Source organism: Canis aureus, chromosome 21 (assembly GCF_053574225.1).
Source record: "Canis aureus isolate CA01 chromosome 21, VMU_Caureus_v.1.0, whole genome shotgun sequence".
Taxonomy (NCBI): domain Eukaryota; kingdom Metazoa; phylum Chordata; class Mammalia; order Carnivora; family Canidae; genus Canis; species Canis aureus.
Genome location: NC_135631.1, coordinates 21,079,470 through 21,101,946, shown reverse-complemented (window position 1 = coordinate 21,101,946; position 22,477 = coordinate 21,079,470). Strand labels below are relative to the sequence as shown.

The following is a 22,477-nucleotide window of genomic DNA, read 5'->3' as shown; positions in this document are numbered from 1 at the left end:
GCTGACCACCCCAAGAAATTTATGAATAGTTAAATGATGCCCGATTTGTAGGCGTTATATCAGATATTTCAAATAGACACTGAAATTAATTGCAATAGTGATTCCACTTTTTAATCCAATTCATGAAATAAGAGTTAATAAATTATTTGAAAGTTTGTTCGGTCAAGGGCAAAATATCTGCCATTTCTTCCATTATTATGAATGCTATAATAAATTTAGTTAAGTTCATCAGTGAAGATAAAATAATTTATGTTTCTGGTAATAATATAAATTTGAATTTTGATGGAGCATAGTGTTGAGGTAGAAATAACGCTTGTGTTAAATGAAGAAATTTAATTTGGAGTAGAAAAGTATTTGAAATTGGTTATAGTGTGCACATGACTCACAGTCTTATCTGTGATGTTGCTGTTGGCCAACAGGTTGTTACAAAACCAAATCAAGTTGGCTTTCTTGATTTGTAAATGATGAAAAAGTTGGAGAGATTACTTATTGAAAGACTTGCTGTGAAGCTACATAAATGGAACAGTGTAGATTTGGTGTAAGGATGAATAGATAGAAGAATGGAATAGAATATGTAGCCCAGAAATGGACTGACAGGTATATTGTCAGATTTTTAACAAAGGTGTCAAGTAATCCAACAGGGAAAGAAAACTCTTTCCCCCAATAAGTGGAAGTGTTCCAAATGGAGATTCATAAGGAAATAAATAAACCTTGTCCCCTACCTCACAGCCTTGCACAAAATTTAATCATAATCATAATGAAAATGGCTCATATGCTGAAATATCAAAGCTAAACAAACTTCTACAAGAAAACATATAAGAAACTCTTTGTGATTTCAGGAAAGCAAAGATTTCTTAGATAGGACACAAAAAATACAAACCATGGATAAAAAAAATAGCAAGTTGAATTTCATTAAAATTTAAAGCTGCTTCTCTTCTAATGTACCATTACAGTAAAGGAAAAAGTAAACCAATGACAAGGGGGCAATATTCATAATACATAAACCTGATAAGGGACTTGTATATACGATGAATACTTGCACCTCAGTAATACAACAAAAACCCAACTAAAAAATGGGCAGAAAATTTGAATAGAAACTTCACTAAAAAAAAAAAAAAAAAAAGAAAAAAAGAAAAAGAAACTTCACTAAAGCAAATATATGAATGGCAATGGCTAAGAAGCACATGAAAAAAATACTTAACATATTTAGTCATCAGGGAAAAGCAAATTAAAACCACAGTGAGATTGCACTACATGCCTATTAAGATGGCAAAAATTAGAAAGAATCACAGTACCAAGTATGAGTGAATGTGGAGTTATTGGAACTCTTGGTCGCTGCTGGTAGGAGTGTAAAATGGTACCGCTACTTTGGAAGATGGTTTGGCAGTTGCTTTTATATGGAAACATTCACTTTTCATATAATCCAGAAATTCTCTTAGGTATTATCCAAGAGAAATTAAATCATATGTCCACACAAAGACTTGGCCATGAATATTCATAGCAGCTTTTTTCATAATCTTTTAAAACTGGGAAGCAAGTGAACAGATAAAGAAATTGTGACATAGCCGTATAATAGAATATTGCTCAGCAATCAAAAAGAAGAAACTACTGAAATGAACACCTACAGGAAAGAATTTCAAAACGGGGCACCATCTGCCTTTGGCTCACGTCGTGATCCTGGGGTCCTGGGATCAAGTCCCGCATCCGGCTCCTTGTGAGGAGCCTGCTTCTCCCTCTGCCTGTGTCTCTGCCTCTCTCTGTGTGTCTCTCACGAATAAAGAAATAAAATCTTAAAAAAAAACATAAAAAACATGTTGGATGAAAAAAACCATATCCAAAAGACTGTATACAGTATAGTGTATAATTTCATTTAATGAAGATCTCGAACAGGCAAAACTTATTTCCTATAAGAGAAAGCAGACCACTGTTTCCTCGGAAGCAAGGAGGGTGGAATGGTGAGACTGTCTACAGGAACTATGAAGGAAACTTTTGGTGTGATACACATACTCTATAGCTTGATTGTGTTGGTGGTGATAATTCCCCATCCTCAACCCCATTCCCATTTCCACATACTCGTTTCTCACCCTTCCTTCTAGGCCCCAGCTACCTCCTCTATGAAGCCCTTTTCTCAAACCAGATCTTTGCCCTCTGAGCACTTTAATTCTCTTGGGTGATTTGTCACACATGTTATCAATAGTTTTTAAGTGCATGTTTTATCCCCTCTTTTTTCCTCTAAAAAGTGCTTTAAGGCCAGAGAGGTGGTATCTTATTCATCTTTGTATCACCCATAGTTCCTAGCAGTGTCCAGCACATAGTATGCAATCAGTAAACATCTGTGAAGGAAAGAACAAACAACACAATGAATGAATGAATGAATGAATGAATGAATGAGTGAGTGAATGAATGAATGAAACCTCTGTTGCACATGTGTTGATCATAATAATATCAATTGGCATAGTATCCGTTGGCATGGTGTAGTGAAACAGATTTTTAAGTCCTTTTTTTCATTACATTTGTGATCATTGATAAAATTTACAAGTCCATTTTAGGGTAAGGTCTGTGCACATGAAGTGGTTAAAAATCTTTCTTTCTTACATCAGAATTTCTTGTGGTTCATTGGAATGTGTTTGACATCCTGCTACAAAAAGAAAAGGGAAGTTCTGAAGTGTGGAAGTCCTGATTTCAAAGGTCTTGATCCATGGTTTTGCTTTCCACCCGGACAGCACGTTCCAATAGAGAAGTCCAGCCAGCAGCCGGGATACTGACGTGTGATGCCCATTGTTTGCAGATTATGCCCCCTATGTTCTTCCGTGAGGAAGAGCCGAGATTTTATCTGATTATAATTCAGGCTGAGCTAGGGCACCCCAGATATCATGGTTCAGAATTTTTTGGTATGTTCTCCATGACGCCTAACTTGTTGCCTCACACATAGTACATGAGTATGACTCAGAAAATAATATTCACTGAATTAACAAATGAGTGAACAATCTAATTATCACATGAAGCAGGAAGGGCTGCCCTTTTGTCCTGAATTGTGCAACTGTGGACCTTCCAGGGACGTGGGAGTGCTGTATTGCTCAGCCTCCCAGCTTCTAACTTTAGCCACTATTCAGAGGTAGCATTTAGCTCCAAAGACACAGATCTCCCCAGAAGGACTATACTTTCCATCACCTTTGCTCCGGTGCCTAAGACTCCTAGCTGAATTAAGACAATGAATCAGCCAGTATTTATTATGCTTTCATACATAAGCTATGTGAGCACAACACTTTTAAGGCTGACAAAATTTACAAGTGAAATACAGGACACTGTTCTCACTTTTCAAGAACTTTACATTTTGTTGGGATGCAATATTAAAATATCCACAAAATGAAAAATAATGCAAAACCATAACAAAATATCAAGTTGTGTGGGTTGGAAAATAAGGAGGTGCTGAGTTCAGAGAAGAAATTGATCGAACTACAGAAACTTGTGCCATAGAGGTGGCTAGTGTTTGTCGGCAAATGCTGTGCAGGTTGTTTCTGAGATGTTGCAGCCCAAATTCCTTATGTGATGCCAGCAGTGCTTCTAAGCCAACAGTGTTTTGTTTTGTTTTGTTTTGTTTTTCAGTGTTGTTATCTGGCTGGTCCACAGGGTGGGGAAAGTGTAGAGTCCCTAGAAGCAGGATGGACCAGACAGAGTATGGATGTAGGATTGCCGGAGGTGTGGGCTAGAGAGAGAGAAAGGAGGTAGGAGCGAGATAAAGGGTGAAAACACACATATATCAGGGATAGAGGACTGTGGACACTGCAGCTGTGTTGGAAGCCAAGGGCGTCAAGGATAGAAAAGGGAAAGCAGGGATTAGAATACAAAGAAGTTAGATCAGAGGTTGAGAAACTTTTTAAAACAACCACCAGTTAAAGATTAGTCAGTCTAAGAAGTCCAGAAATAGGATTTTGTAGTGAAAGGGACCATAAGGGAAGAGGGGGGACTGAGTGGCGAAAAACTAGAAAAGAAGATAAACCATGAGAGACTCCTAACTCTGGGAAAGAAACAAAGGGTTGTGGAAGGGGAGGAGGGTTGGGAGATGGAGTAACTAGGTGACGGGCACTAAGGAGGGCACTTGATGGGATGAGCATTGGATGTTATACTATAGGTTGGCAAATTGAATTTAAATAAAATTTTTAAAAAATAGGATTTTGATCTACTCTCTGTCTTGGGGAGCTCCAACCTGAGTGCAAAATTTTCAGCCTTGCCAATGCAGTCATTTATGCCAAACTGTGCAGGAGAGACTTGGGAATGGAAAATAAAACTTACTTAGATTTTGTTTGTTCCATGTGACTGCTCAGTTCCCATATACCAGTCTCACCAGTATTTTTCAATTTCTTGTACATGTAGAGCATATTTGCACCTCAGAAATTTTGCATATGCTATTCCCTCTCCAGAGAACTCCTTTGCCTTGAGTCTTCAAATGTCATCTCCTCAACACCTAACATTGGTTCCTATCAATCTCCAGCTTGGCTGAGTGTCTATGGAAGACCTCACTGGGGTTGGATTCAATTTGTGTTGGGCCACCCTATTTGAGGAGACTGGTCCATGTCTCAGCACCACTGAGCAGCTTGGTGGCATAGCATGGGGCAGACTTGATGATTTGGAGGAGCCAGGAAACGCTGGTCACTATCAAGAAGGACCAATCAAACTCAGCTTTATCTGAGTTAGAATGACTTTAAAAATAGAAAACAGAAACAGCTTCAGAATATTTTAATGCCTCTTGATGTATTGAGAATGTAGAATCAATAAAAGCATGGGCATCCCTAACCCACATGAAAACTGGCAGGTTTGGAAGTACAGAGTAATCAAAGCGAAATATTTACAACGAGTTTTTAAAGCAGTGAAAACACTAAAAATATAAACCAGGGATAGGAATATGAAAGCATCCTGCTACTGCTCTACTAATTTGTGCCATGTCTTACACCTGCCGTGAAAATGGCTGAGAGTTGAGTTCATGATTTCAAGAGGTATTGGTAGATCACATGGGCACCCAACACTAGAAACCAGGACAGTGACCTAGAATTAATTAATTAATTAATTAATTAATTTTTAAGGTTTTGTTAATTTATTCATAAGAGACACACACACAGAGGCAGAGACACAGGCAGAGGGAAGCAGGCTCCACGCAGGGAGCCCGATGTGGGACTCGATCCCGAGTCTCCGGGATCAAGCCCTGGGCTGAAGTCGGCGCTAAACTGCTTAGCCACCCGGGCTGCCCTAGAATTTAGAACAAAGGGAAAACTTTTTAAAAGGCCCTAAATAAATAGGCAGACATCCCTCAGTGGATTTTCACTGACTGCAGAAGGCATTCAACTCTACATTTTTTATTACTTCTGTGGGTCCTGTGATTTTCTAAAGTAATGTGTCTAAGATTTCTGAATCTCAGACTAGAACAAAAATGATCTAACAATGGGATAGACTACTATAAGTAGGACTTAGAAAAAATCCTTATGGGGGGTGCCTGGCTGGTTCAGTGGAAGGAGCATGAGACTCTTGATCTGGGGGTCATTAGTTCAAGCCCCAAGTTGGGTGTAGAAATTACTGGTAAAAATAAACTTAAAAAATAAAATAAATTTTAAAATCTTAAAAAAATCCTTATGATTTCATTATCTGAAATCAACTAATCCATCCTTCAAAAGACTAAGACTTTGGGCGGTCGCACCCATATCAAAAGATGAGCCAGTTTCTTCCATCCCATTTACATGTCTCAAACCCCTGGGACTATCTAAAATATTTATTGGGAACCCCAATTTTTCCCAGCAAACAATTTCCAAGAGCATACATCTTAGTTAGTAACCATACTTTACCTGGACTTTTAAAAGTGGATAAGAAATGGGTGAAGTGGTGTGGGAGCTACAGGCCTCCAGTTACGGAGCGACAGTCATGGGAATAAAAGGTGCAGCATAAGGAATATAGTCAATGATATTTTGGAATAGTAATGTAATGGGACAAATGGTAGCCCAAATTCCTTATGTGATGCCAGCAGTGCTTCTAAGCCAACAGTGTTTTGTTTTGTTTTGTTGTGGTGAGCATAGCCCGGTGTGAAAACTTGTCGAATCACTAAATTATACACCTGAAACTAATGTACCATTATGTGTCAACTATACTCAAATAAAAAAATAAATAAACTGGATAAGAAAGAGGAAGATATGGTATAAAAGCATATATTTCCATGGAATCTAAAGACTAGACAGGACTTTGCTGTTGCTCTGGCCCAATCCCATTATTGTTCATATGGAGAAACTGAGTCCACTGAGGTCAAAGATTTTCCCAAGTTACTTAACATCAGGGGCTCTTTATTCCCATTTTTTTAGTATCTTCGGAAGGATTGTTAGGATGGTTTAATTCTTTCATTCAATAAGTGATGATGGAAGGCCTATTTGTGTACCTACCTTTATGCCAGCTGTTGGGAGTATCTACTGGGTGACATAGATATCATCCTGGTTTGCATGGAGCTTAGAATCCATTAAGGAAGACATAACGACATAAGCAATTATGATGAGGATGGGTAGTTCATGATAAGGCGACTGCAGGATAATTCATTCATCCAAAAATTATGAAATGCCTACTGTGCACCCAGCACTCTTCCTGTATCAGCGATAGACAGCAGGAAACAGACAAAAACTTGCCCTCAGAGTACTTGTGTTGTACCAGGGGAGCCGTCTAATAAACACAGTAACATAAAAGTTAGTTAATACTAAGTTAGGAGGCAATAGCTATGAGAAAGAGGAAAAATGGAGCTGGCAGGGGGTGGTTGGGGAAAGTGGAGGTCTGGGGGAAGGCCTCATTGAGAAGGGGCATTTGAGTGAGGCACTGGAGGATGGGGAGGAAGCCCCACAGACAGGGGAGGGAAGACTGTTCCTAAGGCAGGGGGTGCCTGGCAGGTTTGCAGACCTCCCCCAAGGACAACGTGGTGAGGGGATGTGAGTGAGTGATGGGGAGGCTCCTTTGGGCCCACGTCAGGGCCCCAAGCCAGGGTGGAGGGTGTGTGCGCTGCTGTGTTCAGTGCCCGTGAAGTTCAAGGGCAGGCCTGGCTCTCCTTTCTAAGCTTGCTCAGATCTCCAGCCAGCTTACCCACTTAGGAAGTCGCCCTGCCCTTGTGGAGAACAAACATTTACAAAAGGCCCTGAGTTTTGGTCCCGTTTCATTTAGAGAAGTCAACTATTCCAAAAGCAAGCCCCACAACTTGAGAAAGAACTAGACATGGCCTTTCCCTCAGCAACAAGGAAATGCTGCCAGCCGCTCCCCATGGGCCCATAATTATATAGCTAAGGGTACAAATGAGGTTGATCTTTTTTTGCTTCCCCTCTCTTCTTTCCTTTCATAGAAAACAAGAGTCACCGTGTTTTCCTTAATTTTACCTTCACTCATCCTGCTAGAGTTTGGCAAATCTTGTTCCAAGAGAGCCCTGATGGGGAATGTTTTCTTTACCAAAGTTCACGATTCTCCTATTCAAATCACTAATTTCCATGGTTTCACTTCAGTGCTTTTGTGCTCCTCAGGCCTTTCAGGAATGAGCTCAATTATCAACCCTGAGTGAATCTGAAACCTGATTCAGTCTTCTTATGATCTGATTAAAGCAACGGGGTTTTATAAATGTCACTACAGAAATAGTCGGACCTCCACTGCTAGAGGCTGGCCAGACAATAATTTCCTCCTGTGAACTTGTGGCTTATTATCTTTCGAATATTTGAAGCAGATCAGTGGTCCGGTGGTCATTGTGTGTCTTAGGGGGTTAAGATTTTACCATGAAAAACATTCTTTATAATACTTGGCATGCACATTCCAAAAAAAAAAAAAAAAATCCTATCAAGAGACTGGCAGTTTTTAAATTAATTATTTGAGCTTGAACAATTCAAAAGCATCATCAAATTAAAACAAGGTAATTTGGCACAGAGGTTATTGCCCATCATGTCTTCTAATTACTTTTCTGTATTTTGAAAAAACAAAAACAAAACATTAAATGCTGAGATAATGAACTTTGGGGGCGGCGTTCCGCAGCAATCCCCTTGGTGATGGAAAAACAGCGCTGACTTCCAAACAGACCCATCTGATCTTTCCCAGAAAGATCTGTTTGTAGAAAGTGGCAAGAATAAGACTCAAGTCTCCTTAGAATGCCTTTATAGCACACTAGCTGTAAACTGCACACATGGTTATGGAGCAAGGAAAATAAAAAGAAAAATATAAGAAAAATCTCACTCTCATAGAGTAAGATGGCTGGGTCAATTTTGATAGTCATGGCCAAATTCTCCTCCGTAGAATGCACCCTTATATAGTGTATAAGAGGCCTGTTCCCCCAAAGTCTTACAGTATTATTGAGCTTTTGGGTTTCTGCCAGCTAATAGGTAAGAAATGATGTCTCAGTGTGGTTTTAATTTACAGTCCTCATATTATGAAATAAGTTGAGCATCTTATCATATATTTAAGAGTCATTTGTATATCTTTTTCTTAAAAAAAAGATGCATGGTCATGTTTTATGCCCTCTTTCCTATCAAGTTTTAGTTTTTCTTCTCAATTTTAAGCGTCCTTTATACAATAGGGAAATTGGCCCTATTGTATTTTAAGAGTTTCAAATAGCCTCACCATTTGTCTTTTGTTGTTATTGTTGTTTGCTTATGTTTTCTTTCTCCACAAAAAGTTTTAATGCACTCATATTTATTAGTTTTTTTCTTTTCATTGCTCCTAGGATTTGAGTCATAATTAGAAAGGCTTTCCCCATGGAATTTATCCAAATTTCCTTTTAGTAATTCTCTGGCTTTATTTTTTATATTTAGATCCTGGATCCATTCAGCATTTATTCTGGTAATGCTGTAAGTTCTTAAATAAATTTTATTTTGGCATTTGACTTTACTTCATAGTATTTTTAAGATGAATCAATTGAATGTTTCCATATTTTGTCATTAACATCTTTTCTGATTTTAAAACTAGTATAATAGGTTAATGAAAAGCAAAGAAATGTACAGAGAAGCAGGGGGGAAATTTCAAAGAGTTTACATATGTGCATATTTCCACTTTTTAAATTTATATTGTATATTATTGTGATAATATTGCCTATGCAATTTTGTAACCTACTCTTTTCCTTTGTGTGTGTGTGTGTGTGTGTGTGCTTTATTGGAGTTCTATTTGCCAACATATAGCATAACACCCAGTGCTCATCCTGCCAAGTGCTCCCCTCAGTGCCCATCTCCCAGTCATCCCCCCCCCCCCCCCCCCCCGCACACCTCCCTTTCCACTACCTTTTGTTCGTTTCCCAGAGTTAGGTGTTCCTCCTCTTTTCCACTTAATGTTCTAGTACAAACACTTTTCCATGGGATTAAAGGCAATTCATAAATGTGGATTTTAGTGCCCCCCAAATAATCCATAATTTCAATATATTGCATTTACTTACTCATTTTCCCTTAGTGATTGAGTTTTTTTATCAAACTTTCATTTCTTAACCATCCCCAATTCATAACTAGCTCTGTGATTACTGTATCTACACAGTTCAATTTGGAAGATGGATTCCAGAAAAGGAATGTTTAGTGAAAACCTAAGCTCTTTTTTTTAGGATCCTGAAACATAATGCCTAATTGCTTTCTAGAAAGGTTATGGCGATTAATACTGCCACCAGCAATATGTGACACTACACTACATCTTAATACCGCATTTTTGAGAAATATCTTTTTCTGCCAACAAACTTATTTTTTGAATCAAAAAGAAAGTAAAATTTTTAGTACAGAACAGATAAAAATGTCATCCAGAATATCTTTGCATTGACCCGTAAATTTAGTTTTTCCCTCTTTTCATGTTGTATACGTTGATAGTCATAGTTATCCAATCAAAAAACTACTAAAATTTGACATGTATAATTGCACCCAATTAATAATAAAAAATCTTACATTAATTCTTCTAGCAAACATTTGTTAAGTACCAGGCCCTATCTGGGCCACATGAAGTACATGTGTAAACAAAACAGACACCCCTATGCATATTTAGGTTACCTGACCAAGCCCTGAAGGCATCTGAGTTTGTAGCATCCACTTAATATATGCTGTCTTGCATGTATTCTTTTGCAAATTTTTGTCCATTCTTTTATCAAATACAAATATATATGTATTGATTGCTTACTTTGTGCTAGATACTATTCTGGGATCTCAGGATAAACCAGTAAACAAAACAAAGACCCTCCCTCCCGTCTTCTATAGGAGACCATGCCATACACACTAACTATAGGAAGTAAGTAAATTATATATGTTAGAAGGTGAGAAGTGCTATGGGAAAACAGAGTAAGAAGAAGTTAGAAATGGCAGTGCACCCTGTAGGTGGGGCCTTCAGTTTCCTCCACGATTTTTTCCTATTAAATTTCCTAAAATATTTTTAAATTTTTTTGTAACTTTTATTTTGAGCTGATTTTAAACTTATAAAAACAAGTGGCAAGAATAGGGCAGAGGGTTCCTGGATACCCTCACCTACTTCCCCAAGTGTTAACATCTTACATAACCATAACACAGTTATCAAGCATTGATAGAGTTTGAATATCACCACTTTCACCGCTAATGTTATTTTTCTGTTCCCAGACCTTATGCAGCTTCCCCAATTGCATCTACTTGCTAATTCTCCTATCTCCTTTAGTCTCTAACAGTTTCATAGGCTTTTCATGTCTCTTATAACCTTGATAATTTTGAAGAGTACTCCTCATTTTTTAGAATGTCCCTCAATTTGCATTTTTGATGTTTTCTCACAATTGAGCTAAGGTTATAAATTTTTGGCAAGAACACCACAGACATGATGTTGTGTTCTTCTCGAAACAAGGGGTTTATGATTTTAATATATTTTATCGTTGGTGATTTTAACTTCAGTCACTTGGTTAAGTCGATGTATGCAAGGTTTATCCACTATAAAGTTACTATCTTTCCCTTTGTAGTTAATAAATATCTTGGGGTGATACTTTGAGACTTTGCAAAATTTTTGTCCATTGATTTTTTTTTTTTATTTTAAGTAAGTTTCATGCAGGGCTTGAACTCACAACCCTGAGATCAAGATCTGAGCTGAGAGCAAGAGTTGGATGCTTAACTGACTGAGCCACTTGGGTGTCCCTGTCCATTGATTTTTTTTTTTTTTTTTTTTAGCATCCATCCGTAGAGCTTGTCTGCAACAAGAATTACTATAATATGTACCTAATGATGATTTTTCTACTTCCATCTTTCCTTTTACATCTGTTCATTGGAATTCTACTGTAAGAAAGAGCTATCTCTTCTTAGCCATCTATTTATTTATCTATTTATTCAATTACATATTTATATCAGTCTGGTCTCCTGAATATTCCTATTATTCTATGGACAAAATCCAATGGTCTCAATATTTATTTTGTTGCTCAAATTGTCCCAACTTGTCCATTAGGAACTTCTGTTGGTAGACTTTTGTTTTCTTTTGACATGCCCCCGTCTTATTTAGAGTACTTCCCTCCTTTCTGGCTCTACAAATATAAGATGAGCCTCCTTTCCAGGCTCATCTTATATCCCTGCCCTTGTCCCTACTCTACTATTCCTCCTTTTATTGGAGAATGATTCTTTAGAAACCAAGATCTGGGCACTAGTTATGCTCATTGCAACTGGGACTATTGTTTCCAGGCCCTCTCAGCAGACAGAGCTAGGAAATTACATATCTATAAACCATGTGTATATACCCACTAGTACTATCTACATCCACACTGTATTTCTGTATGTATCTTTCTATGTGTATATATCTGTGTGTATGTATGTCTACATATACACACTTACATGTATTCACGTATGTATATGTGTACGTATATGTATGTATATAATAATATGAATTGATATCAATAACTTGGACTCTAATACACAGGGTTCATTTTAACCTTTCCCTTTTCCTTATCTGTAACTTCTTTCTCCAACACTGAGAAACTTGGCTGTGATTTTATACAACCTATTCACGTATTTTTAATGTTCTAGTAAACATTTAAGGAGATCCACATTTCCAATAGAAGACAGCATTTTGGATGGTTCTTTTTGTCTTTGGCCTGACAATACCTAGTCAAGATAACTGTTTTCCATAGTTACTTAAGTCAATTCTTTTCATCCCCTTTTTTAGTGCAGTTCTGTTATTCATTAATGAACACTAATGAACATTAATGAACACTAATGTTAGTGTCTGTAAGTTCCCTTGATACCTTGGTTGGTTTTTTGTTTATTTTTTAGGGCATAGGAAAAGTATACTGAAATATTACTATGTTTTAATAAGAAGGGGTATATGAAAATACAGACTCAGAGATTTTATTAACCTTTTAAAACTCAGCTCTTGGGACACCTGGATGGCTCAGTTGTTGGGCATTTGCTTTCGGCTCAGGGCGTGATCCCAAGGTCCTGGGATCAAGTCGAACATCAGGCCCTCCACAAGGAGCCTGCTTCTTCCTCTGCCTGTGTCTTTGCCTCTCTCTCTGTGTCTCTCATGAATAAATAAATAAAACCTTTAAAAAAAATAAAAATAAAAACTCAGTTCTTGGTACAGTGTTGGCAATTCAATCACTATTTATTGAATAAAAGATCTTATATGTACATGAAAAATTGTGATAAACTAAAAGCATAGTTATAATAGTAATTGAAACTAAAATGATGGCATTGGAAAAAACATGGCTGGGGAAAAGAATTTAGAAAAAAATCAGAGTCAAACAAAATCAGAGTCAAAAAAAATCAGAGGGAAAAATAGCCTCAGGTTCTCACTTTGACTTTTTTGACTAAATTCTATACCTTTTCAATCAGTACGTATGAGTTTCACAGAAATTTGAGAAATACCAAATTTGTCAAAGATCTCTCAAAAACTGTCTTATGCTCGTATCAGAATTTAAGTTACCTAGAAAGCAGAATCACCTATAATGTTATTTTCATATCTGTATCTATCTGTCTATACTTATTTATTTCTGTAGAATCTGAAGTGTTTTCTATCCATTCCTGTGTCTCATAAGGAATTTAAAGAACTTTCAAACAAAAGAAGACATTTAATTATTTCACATTATAAGTTCGCATGTTTCCTCTAGGTAAATGCCATAATAGGTCAAAACTAATGTAAATTTCCAAATAATTTAAATTTCATTGTTCAAAATGGGGGTGGGGATGGGGGACCTAGGGAAGATTTCACCTCCTTCTGTTAGTTGTTGTACGATCCCTTCCATTGTCTTTTTTGTTTGTTTTCTGGGTCATGTTCCAAAAAAAAAAAAAAAAAGTAAATACAAGGTTCTTTATAAAATCTGTACACAAATTTTCTTTTTCGAAGTAAGGAGATGAGTGACAAGATACATTAGAGCAATAACAACCTAGACAATGGAAAGAGTTTTCTGAGCAGTCTGAGTAAGATCCCCAGCAGCTGGATTTCTCCCGCATGTGTTCAGGCTGGCTGTTAAGCATCAAGTGGCCTCGGTGTTGCAGATTTTCCCACACATGCTTTTTTTTTTTTTTTTTTTTGCTACCAAACTATAGCATTCACCAAAACAGTACCTTTCCCTGAGTTCCTCACTGACATGTCTCCTTGGCCCTCCTCCTCCTTTTTCCTGCCAAATTGTGCTTTCAGGAAAGAATCTGCATCAGGTTACTGCAACTTCCATGAATTAAAGTCCACAGGACTGGGAAAATGAGAAGGAAACCAGCACCTGGGGGCATATTCCAGGCCCTGTGCAAGGGGACCTGCATATATTCCTTTAAAAAAATATTTTTAAGCCTTATGTCTAAAATGAGAAATGGTGGGGATTTGACCACCATGTTCAAAAAATCTTAGTGAGAAATTTGAAAAAAAAAAATGATTTTAACAGATGGAGTCCCTTGTTCTGTGAAAGGTGATGCTACCCTCCTCACCCCACTGGGAGGGCTGGGAGCAGCATCTCCTTGAACTTGTCTTCCCCCTTCCCTGGCTACTCTAGCTCCTCATCTACTAGATTCTGAATAGTATCAGCTGAAGAGTGAGCTGCTTTTACTGCTGGTCAGGACGGATTCAGTTCTCTGACTGAGCTCGTTTCACAAATATTTATGGAGCTCCTGCTTCATAAGTCTCATTTCCTCTAAAGGACGATTGGGAGAGGATGTACAGGATATAAAGCATCACCCCTATCTCCAAGAAGCTCACAGTCCCTGGATAAACACACACACGAAGTGTAATTAGAGAATATGTGTGGGTCTAGGAGGGGCATCTCTACGCTTTCTAATCTCTGTCGGGCTCTAGGAGCCTCAAGAATCCTGTGTGGAGTGTTCTGATATCCCTTTAACCTGCTGTAAACACAGCCACTTTCTCTGGCTCTCAAACAATAATAAACATGGTAGGCGAGCGATAAATAACTCTACGAGGGCTGTTCTGTTTCCAGCTGGAAGGAGCCTCCTTATCCCTGTTAGTGCTAGGCTGGATTTAGGGGTTTAGGCTTGGTGTCAGGGTACCTTTTCTCTCTCAGGATACATGATTTTTTCCTAGCTCTTATCTTGATTCATGCAGCAGTGTCTCTTGATTTGTACTCTTACCCCAGCACAGGGTGAGTTGTGAGGGAGTGTTGGCGTCTTGTCTTCCCAGCAGAGTTGAGATGAGCACCTCATCCCAAGAACATCCCCATCTCTCTGGATGTGTTTTCCCTGCAGGTGATGAATACAGAACAAGAGAAGGGGGCCACCAGGTTGGCCACGTCCACCGTGAACTTCCGCTCTCCTCCCAACTCTCTGGATCCCTGGGTGTGGGACAAGATTTGGTTCCATGTTCATTTTCTCAAGACTCGCCCAGGACTTGATGAGAAAAGTGACTTCTAACTCTACTCTTGGACTCACCCTGGCCAGTTTCATTGATGCCAGCTGTTGCAACAGCTGAGAGACTTGGGTGTGCCATGTTTTCTGATGGGCTGTACGCTCATCCTGGCTGGTGTGGTTGAGGGCCTGGTCACCCTGTATGGGGTAACCACAGAAGGGACAAAATTTGTCTGCTCAAGTACACACACCATCTCTTCACCCTGATAAGACCATGGGGTATCAGTAGTTGCAGAGGGACGTCTGGTGAGGAAGACAATGCCTCTTGCTGCCAGCTTTCCTTTGCATATGTCTCAAAATCTAGAAAAAGCTGAAGACGAGAATTTTCCCAGGAAAGGGAACCAGACCATAAACACCTAAACTACTCTGGTTTTACAGAGAAATAAAACAGTTATGAGTTCCTTGACATACTTCCTCACCCCAAATCTAATGCTTTGGAACTCCATGGGTGAAATCTAAGAGATAGTAACCAGGAAGACAAAGCCAATATTTCTATTTACTTTGTTGAATGTCCTGCAGAACTTGGGTAAAGACCTCACAGTTTCATCTAGAGTTCCTAAATAATAGCTGGGGGAAATATCCATAATCCTTTGGACTCTGGGAGAAAAGAAAGCAAGTTGCGGAGTCATATTTATGATATGTCTATATGATAGCATGTGGAAAAGTACTGACATTGTATTTCTTAGGTATTTACGAATCATGGGAGGATATTTCCAGAACAATTGCTGCTGGTTACCTCAGGATGAGGGTAGCGGAGTGCGGAATAGAGAGGGGGGAGACAGCAAGACTATGAATCCTGTTCCTTTATACACTTCAGATCTGTTCCAAATGTTATGATAAGCATTTCCTTGTATGTTTATAATTAAGAAATAAAGCATTTTGTTTTAAAAAATAGCTAGAAGCTCTGCTTCTGTGCTTGAGACTGAGAAGAGGATTAAATCAGAGTCTTGCTAATCAGGTGGGAGCACGTTAGGCCGCATGGAGTCCCTCCAGCCCCCCAGGAGGCTGCCCAAGGAGGAGGCTGAGGCTGGCTGTCGGCATCTCGGCATCTCGCCTGAGGGAGCCTGCACTTCCTCAGTCCCAACCTCTAGGACGTGTCAGGGCGGTGATCCATCAAAAATCGGGCTAGACTTGCGACTGGAGGGAGAATCTCGAAACCCAATGAGCTGATAACCAGGGAGCACTGCGGTGGGGCCCAGAATCTCACACCGTTTTTAGTTACAGCCAGCACTGAGCAGCCACTCAGGGGCCAGAGGACATGCCAGTGCTTTGCAAACATCTTGTTTAATCTCCCACATGCCTACGAGTTGGTACTGTTATTACCCATCTTATAGACGAGAAACAGAAGTTCAGGAACCTGAGTGATTTCTCCCAAGTTCACCCAGCTTTCAGCACAGGTCTACAGTGAAAAGACAATTACAGTTGTGCAGTTGTAGTATATGCACAGTCCTATATTCACACACTTAGAGTATATGCGGTACAGCCCCCTAATCTTTCCAGCACTTTCTCACACCTGGGTAACCTGTAAGCTACAGTCTTCTAAAGAGCAATAAATATACGGATTCATTTCAAGTGTCCACAGGGCCTGGTATGTCAGAGACACTCGCTAAACAGTAGTTTAGGTGTATTTGTTTGTTGGACGTGACCCTATCAGGGCTCAGACTCCGGATAGGTTGGAGAAGAAGCTCCCCAGGATGAAGCAGTCCCATGCAGGCCTGGCACTTGGGAGAGCCTCAGTAACACAACTTTGTGTGGAGAAAGTGTTCTAATTCTTCAGCTCACTCTTTCCTCATATCTTTCTCCTCTTCCTCTTCCTTTCCCTATAAAAACATCTGAGTTTGTGTTCTGGGATAAGAGAAAAATGCAGGTTCTACCCAATTTAGTTCTTCCTCTACTGATCTGATTAGAATAAACAAGAGCCTCCTAGGACTTGTAAAAAAAAAAAATCCTTACTCAGATCTTGGATGAATTATTGCTGAGAGGTTTTAATTGGCTGTGGTTGGCTTCTGACCTCTTGTACGGATTGATTTATGAGGTGAATTTGCAATCCACTGTTGGGAAAATTGATAGCATGGTAGCAGATAGAAGTTACTGTTTGAATAAGGCTTGGAAAATATTCATGCCATCCCAGCCCCCCACCGCAAACACCCAAATTCACGTCCACAGGCAACCTTCCCTAGGAGCACTGATGGGCCCTACGCTCGCCCTATGTGTTTGTTCATAGAGTCAGATGAAGGTTGCCATTCTGTAGTCTGCAGAGGGAAAAATAATAAAATGTGTAGAATAATCTGTTCTATTTTTTCTTGCAATTGTTCCTAAGCCTTCTGCAAGATTTTACCTCTGAGGGTTTTTCTTTTAACAGAAAAGTGATTGGCTTTTTTTTTTTTTTTTGCCACCATTTTAATATTTTGTGTGGTTCTACAGAAGACACAATGACTTCTGCTTGTGAACCACATTTGGATGAGCCCTTTTTGGACAAGAGCAGCAGGTTCTCCTCCCTGCTTAAGGAAGGAAGTCAGATTTGGAGGGACTGTGTGGGGCAAAAGTGAGCACATGCAAAGTGATACCGGTTGGCTCCACTTCAACCTATGTATCTGGCTCTAGATACCTTTAGAAAAATGGGATGCCTGTGCTCAGGCCTGTGATCTCTCTCTCTATTTCACATTATTTCTAGAAGTAGAACATAGTTCACATCCAATGAGCCACTCTTAGGAAATAGTTTAGAAATAACCCAATCATTTCCTTGCATGAATTCTCATAGCCTGAGTTATCAGTTACACTGATTTACACTGATTACCAGCCACCAGCTATCTAGTTCCTGTCTTCTTCCTCTGAAGAGCTTCTAAGCTTTCCATGACACTTTGCTAGGTACAGAGCCAGTGCCTAAAAATTTTGCATTACCTTTGTTCATTTATTCATTCATTCAAGTCTTTCTTGAGTGCCTGCCATGAGTAGCCTCTGAGTAGGCACTTAGTGTACAGTGGTGAAAAAAACAGTGTGGACCTTACCACACACCCTCAGTGTGAGAAGGCGAACAAGTACAACACACAAATATGTCATTACAAATTATCATGTGTGTGAAAAGGGAAAAGGACAGGATGCTGCAGGGAAGCATAATAGGGGATGCTTACCTTATGTGAGGTAGCCAAGAAAGGACTCCATTGAAGAGATGACATTTAAGCTGAAACCTGTGGAAAGAAACCAGCCATGAGAATGGGGAAAAACGTTCCAGGCAGAAGAGACAGCATGTGCAAAGTCCCTGCACACCAGTAGGGCTAGGCCAGTATAGTCTACTAGCTAAAAAAGGCCCGTGTGGGGGTAACACAGCGAGCAACGCAGAGAGAGGGTGGAGGGATGATCAGAAGACCAGAGTCATGTAGGGCTTTCCAGCCTAAGTTAAGAAGTCTGGATTCCCACTTCCATGCAGTGGGAAGACATGCTTCACACAGAACCTCAGAAGGACACTGCACTGAAGTTCCAGTTAAGGAAGCCTGAAGTCATGTCTTTACAGAAAGTTCTGAGTATCTCTTTTAGTATTTTTTCAACGCCCACTATGTATCCTGTAGGTATATACTACGTAACGAGGATAGCATCCCCTGTGTTCACTGAATGTATTAGAGCAGTATCTCATGTTATCAAATATTCTTCTACAGCATGATTTTTAACGACTTCCTAACATTGCCAATGTGGATGTACCACAAAGGATCTCACCTAGCTCCTATTAAACACTTGAGTCTAATAATTTAGTAACAATATTAATAACTTGGTAATAAATAGCTTAAATAACAATGTATAGAACTTACATGCACATTAATTTTTGCACACATATGCCTGGTTATCTCCTTTGGGAAAATTCCCAGATATGGAATTAGTGGGCCAAAAGAATAGGCTTATTTTTATGATGGGATCAAAAGCGCCATGGTGTCAGCCTGAAAGCTATCAGGTTACCTGCCCTCGGTGAAGTTTCAGAGTAGCCATTTCAGTGGGAATACTGTTTTCAAATGGTGTGTTTGGAGCTATAGGGAAAATGGGAGTTACTCCTATCTGCTTCGGTTGGAATCTTGCCTCTCATAAGCTTTGGGTACTGTAGGTTAAGTACACAAACCTTAACCTGAAAGACTCTCAGTTTGTACTTCCATAACATAAAGGAGATAATGCCTCAAAGAATTAATGCAAAGATTAAGAGCAATCATGTATGGAAAGCACTTAACAGAACATAAGATCTTCCTTGACTTATGATGGCATTATGTCCCAATAAGCCCACCCTAAGTAAAAAATATGGTAAGCTGAAAATGCATTTAACACACCTAACCTATGGAACATCATAGTTTAGCCTAGCTCACCTTAAAGGTGCTCAGAACACTTACATTAGCCTACTGCTGGGCAAAATCATTTTGCACAAAGCTTATTCTATAATGAAGTATTGAATATCATCTAATTTATTATTTACTATACTGAAAGTGCAAAACAGAATGGCGGTGTGGGTACAGAACGGTTGTGAGCATATCTGTTGTTGACTCTCATGACTGCATGGCTGACTGGGAGCTATGGCTCACTGCCCTGCTCAGCATCACAAGACAGTAACACTTTGCTAGCCTGAGAAAAGATCTAAATTCAGAATTTCAAGTGCAGTTTCTTTCTTTTTTAAGTAGGCTCCATGCCCAAAGTGGGGCTCAAACCCATGACCCTGAGATCCCTGAGATCAAGAGTCGTGTACTCTATGAACTGAGCCAACCAGGCACTGCTCAAAGTCCAGTTTCTCCTGAATCCATATGGCCTTGCCACCATCATAAAATTGAGAAATCATAAATCCAATGAGCATAGTCAGGGATCGTCCGTACCTACCCAGAGTAAGCATTGATCCCCTCCCCCACTCTCTCAGGCACACACACAGACACATACACATATTTTCGGTCTGCAGCTTATACTTGTGAATCGTGACACTCTCTTGAGCAAATGAAAAAAGGAAAATTCTTGTCTCTGTTATCACATCTTTGAGGCATTGAATAAAGTGTTTACTTACTTTCTCCTGGCAACTAAGAGTATAATCTTCACATTCTAAGGTGAAACCCCTCCCACATGGATATTTCTTTTCTAAAGAGAAGACAAGTCATTTTTGGCTAACAGTGGGCTTAGAGACTAAATGTTTTGACTTAAATGTTTCATTAGTTGTTCATGTTATGAGACAGAAATATGGCATGGGAATAAGAGCCCCTAAAGATTGGGGTTGTAAGCCTGACTCTTGCCACTCACAGTTGGCTTGGGCTTGGGTAGGTTGCTCGTGCTCTCAGCCTCATTTTTCCCCACAGCAAAATAATACAATACCACTTCTCAGTGCTGTTGTGAGGATTAAAGAGATTAACATAAGCAAGGGCACTTAACCTCTGCTGTGTCAATAAATCAATAAATATTTTTTAATCCAAATTTCATATCCACCTCCTGAGCAATGAATAGTAAGGATATAAGCACAAAAAACTTCCTACATCCACGAGAGAAGACATCTACTCTAAGGTCCAGTTCAGTCTTTTATTTCTACAATGATCAACTGCCTCTCCTCTTTTATATGTGGTCTTAAAAAAATCACAGTGACTCTGATTTACAAAACAGATAACAAAACTCAAGCGACGAGGACATTGATGAATCTCCTGATACATTGCAGAGGTGTTGAATGATTAAGTTGACCTGCAGTCTTCCTCCTTTGTCAACCTATGGAAACTCTGAAATGGCCAAGAGGTCCAGACAGCCAGTAGCCTGAAGAACTGAGGAGTGGAAGGGATGTCTGAGTTTATGATGGTCCTCAGAGAGTGTCAACAAGCAGAGAACCACTGTTTCTGTAAAGTTTGCTCTGAAAAAAGTATATTCATTTCCACCAGGAGTGACGGCCCTGTTGTTATCATGCCAGAAACAACTTGGACATAGATTTTATTTGAGGTGGGAGTGGGGAGCAGTAAGGGTAGGAGAAGAGCCCAGATAGTCAGAGAAAGCTTGGGAAGATCAAGACTTTGAAAGTCATAGCTTAAACTAGTTTTGAGATTGTCTAATTAGTTTTTTCATTCTTGATACTTCTGGAAAGCTATTTCTCCCACCCCCATACAAATAGGAACAAATAGGGGCTTAGTGGTTGAGCATCTTCCTTTGGCTCAGGGCGTGATCCCAGGGTCTTGGGATCGAGTCCTGCATCAGGCTCCCTGCAGGGATCTTCCTCTGCCTATGTCCCTGCCTCTTTTTCTGTGTCTCTCATGAATAAATGGATCAAATCTAAAAAAAAAAAAAAAAAAAAAGACACATGTCCCCAGATTCCAAGTTTGTAAGATATTGGCTAGAGCATGGGCTTTGAAACCTATTTTTGAGGCTGATCTCTACCTGCAGTCCAGATTTCTTCTCCCCTGTATGTTAAACAGACATCTTGAAAATCTCTGTCTCAGATAGAAACAACGCCATTCTCACTGGAGCCAAAGTTACTGAGGTCCCTCTTGTCTCCTGGCATTTATTTGTTTTGCTCTGCTTTTCTCTCACCCCTATCCAATCTGCTAGGAAACCCTATTGGCTGTGCATTCAAAATATATTTAAGCCAATCTGACCCCTTTAAACTGTTCTCCTTGCCACCATTTATCTATCCTTTTTGCCAACCTTCACCTCTTATCTGATTACCACAATATCCTCTTTATTATTCTCCTTTGTTTTATCCTGGTCCCTTCAGTCCATTTCCAACACAACAGGAAGACAAAGCAGGTCAGGTGTTGTACAAATCCAATGACGTCCACATCCTCCAGCTACAGCTCATCTCCTTAGAAAGAGTCCTTACTAGGAGTTCTGAGACAGAGGTGCTCAGCCCATTACCTGCCTGCTTTCCCTCTGGCTCTCCTCATTCATCCCATTTCTGCCACACGGGGCTCCTGGCTGTTCCTCCAACACCATGGCAGGCACACACCTGCCTCAAAGCCTCTGCTCTTGCCCTTCCCTCTGCCAAGAAGATCCTCTCCCCAGATACACACTTGGGTGGTGTCACTTTTTTCCTACCTTTGCTTTGTTGTTACCTTCTTAGTGACACCTTCCCTAACCACCATTTCTAAAATTGTAGTCTCCCTGTCCCAACCTATCCCTCTCTCCCATTTTATTTCTTTCTCCTTTTGCTTACTGCTGTCCAAAACACTTATATTTTACTTACTTATCTGGTTTATCATCTGTCTCCCCACTTGACTGTAAGTTCCATGAGAGCAGGGATTTTTATCCATTTTCTTTGCTGCAGTATTGCTAGGTCCTGGGACAGAGTCTGACCTATCCAGGTGCTCCAGCAACATTTATTGAATTGAATTAAACACAGAGCTGACCTAGTGCTGGGCTCTCCTACTTTTTAAAAAATTTTTTAAATTTTTTATTTTTTTACTTTTTTTGTGAATAGGCCCAGTCAATGCCATTTATTATACATGTTGAACAGTCTCTGAGACCCAAGGGCTCCCATATAAAATTTTTTTTTCTTTTCTTTTTTTGCATCAAATAGGTTCTTCCAAGAGCCTGCTCACAAGGAAGAAAAAAAGAGTAATCCTCAATAAAATGAAACAAACAGGAAAGGCTGAACAGTCTACATATGAAAAACAAAGGTTAAAAAACTCACCAGACAAAAACCACACCAAACACTCATCCCATTTAATTTCCTGTTACATGCACTGAGGGAGCCA

The 22,477-nt window shown here is 39.5% G+C and overlaps 1 protein-coding gene across 7 annotated transcripts in view; it reads right to left on the bottom strand.

Moving 5' to 3' along the window:
* LOC144292728 (uncharacterized) overlaps nt 1–22,477 on the bottom strand; it is a 129,931-nt gene that overhangs the window by 49,597 nt on the left and 57,857 nt on the right. For 5 of the 7 annotated variants that reach the window (XM_077863506.1, XM_077863505.1, XM_077863503.1 and 2 more), the window contains one exon: nt 17,930–17,986. In XM_077863506.1, the coding sequence (XP_077719632.1) occupies nt 17,930–17,986 (57 nt within the window). The other 2 variants (XR_013360068.1, XR_013360067.1) reach the window with 2 other exon arrangements.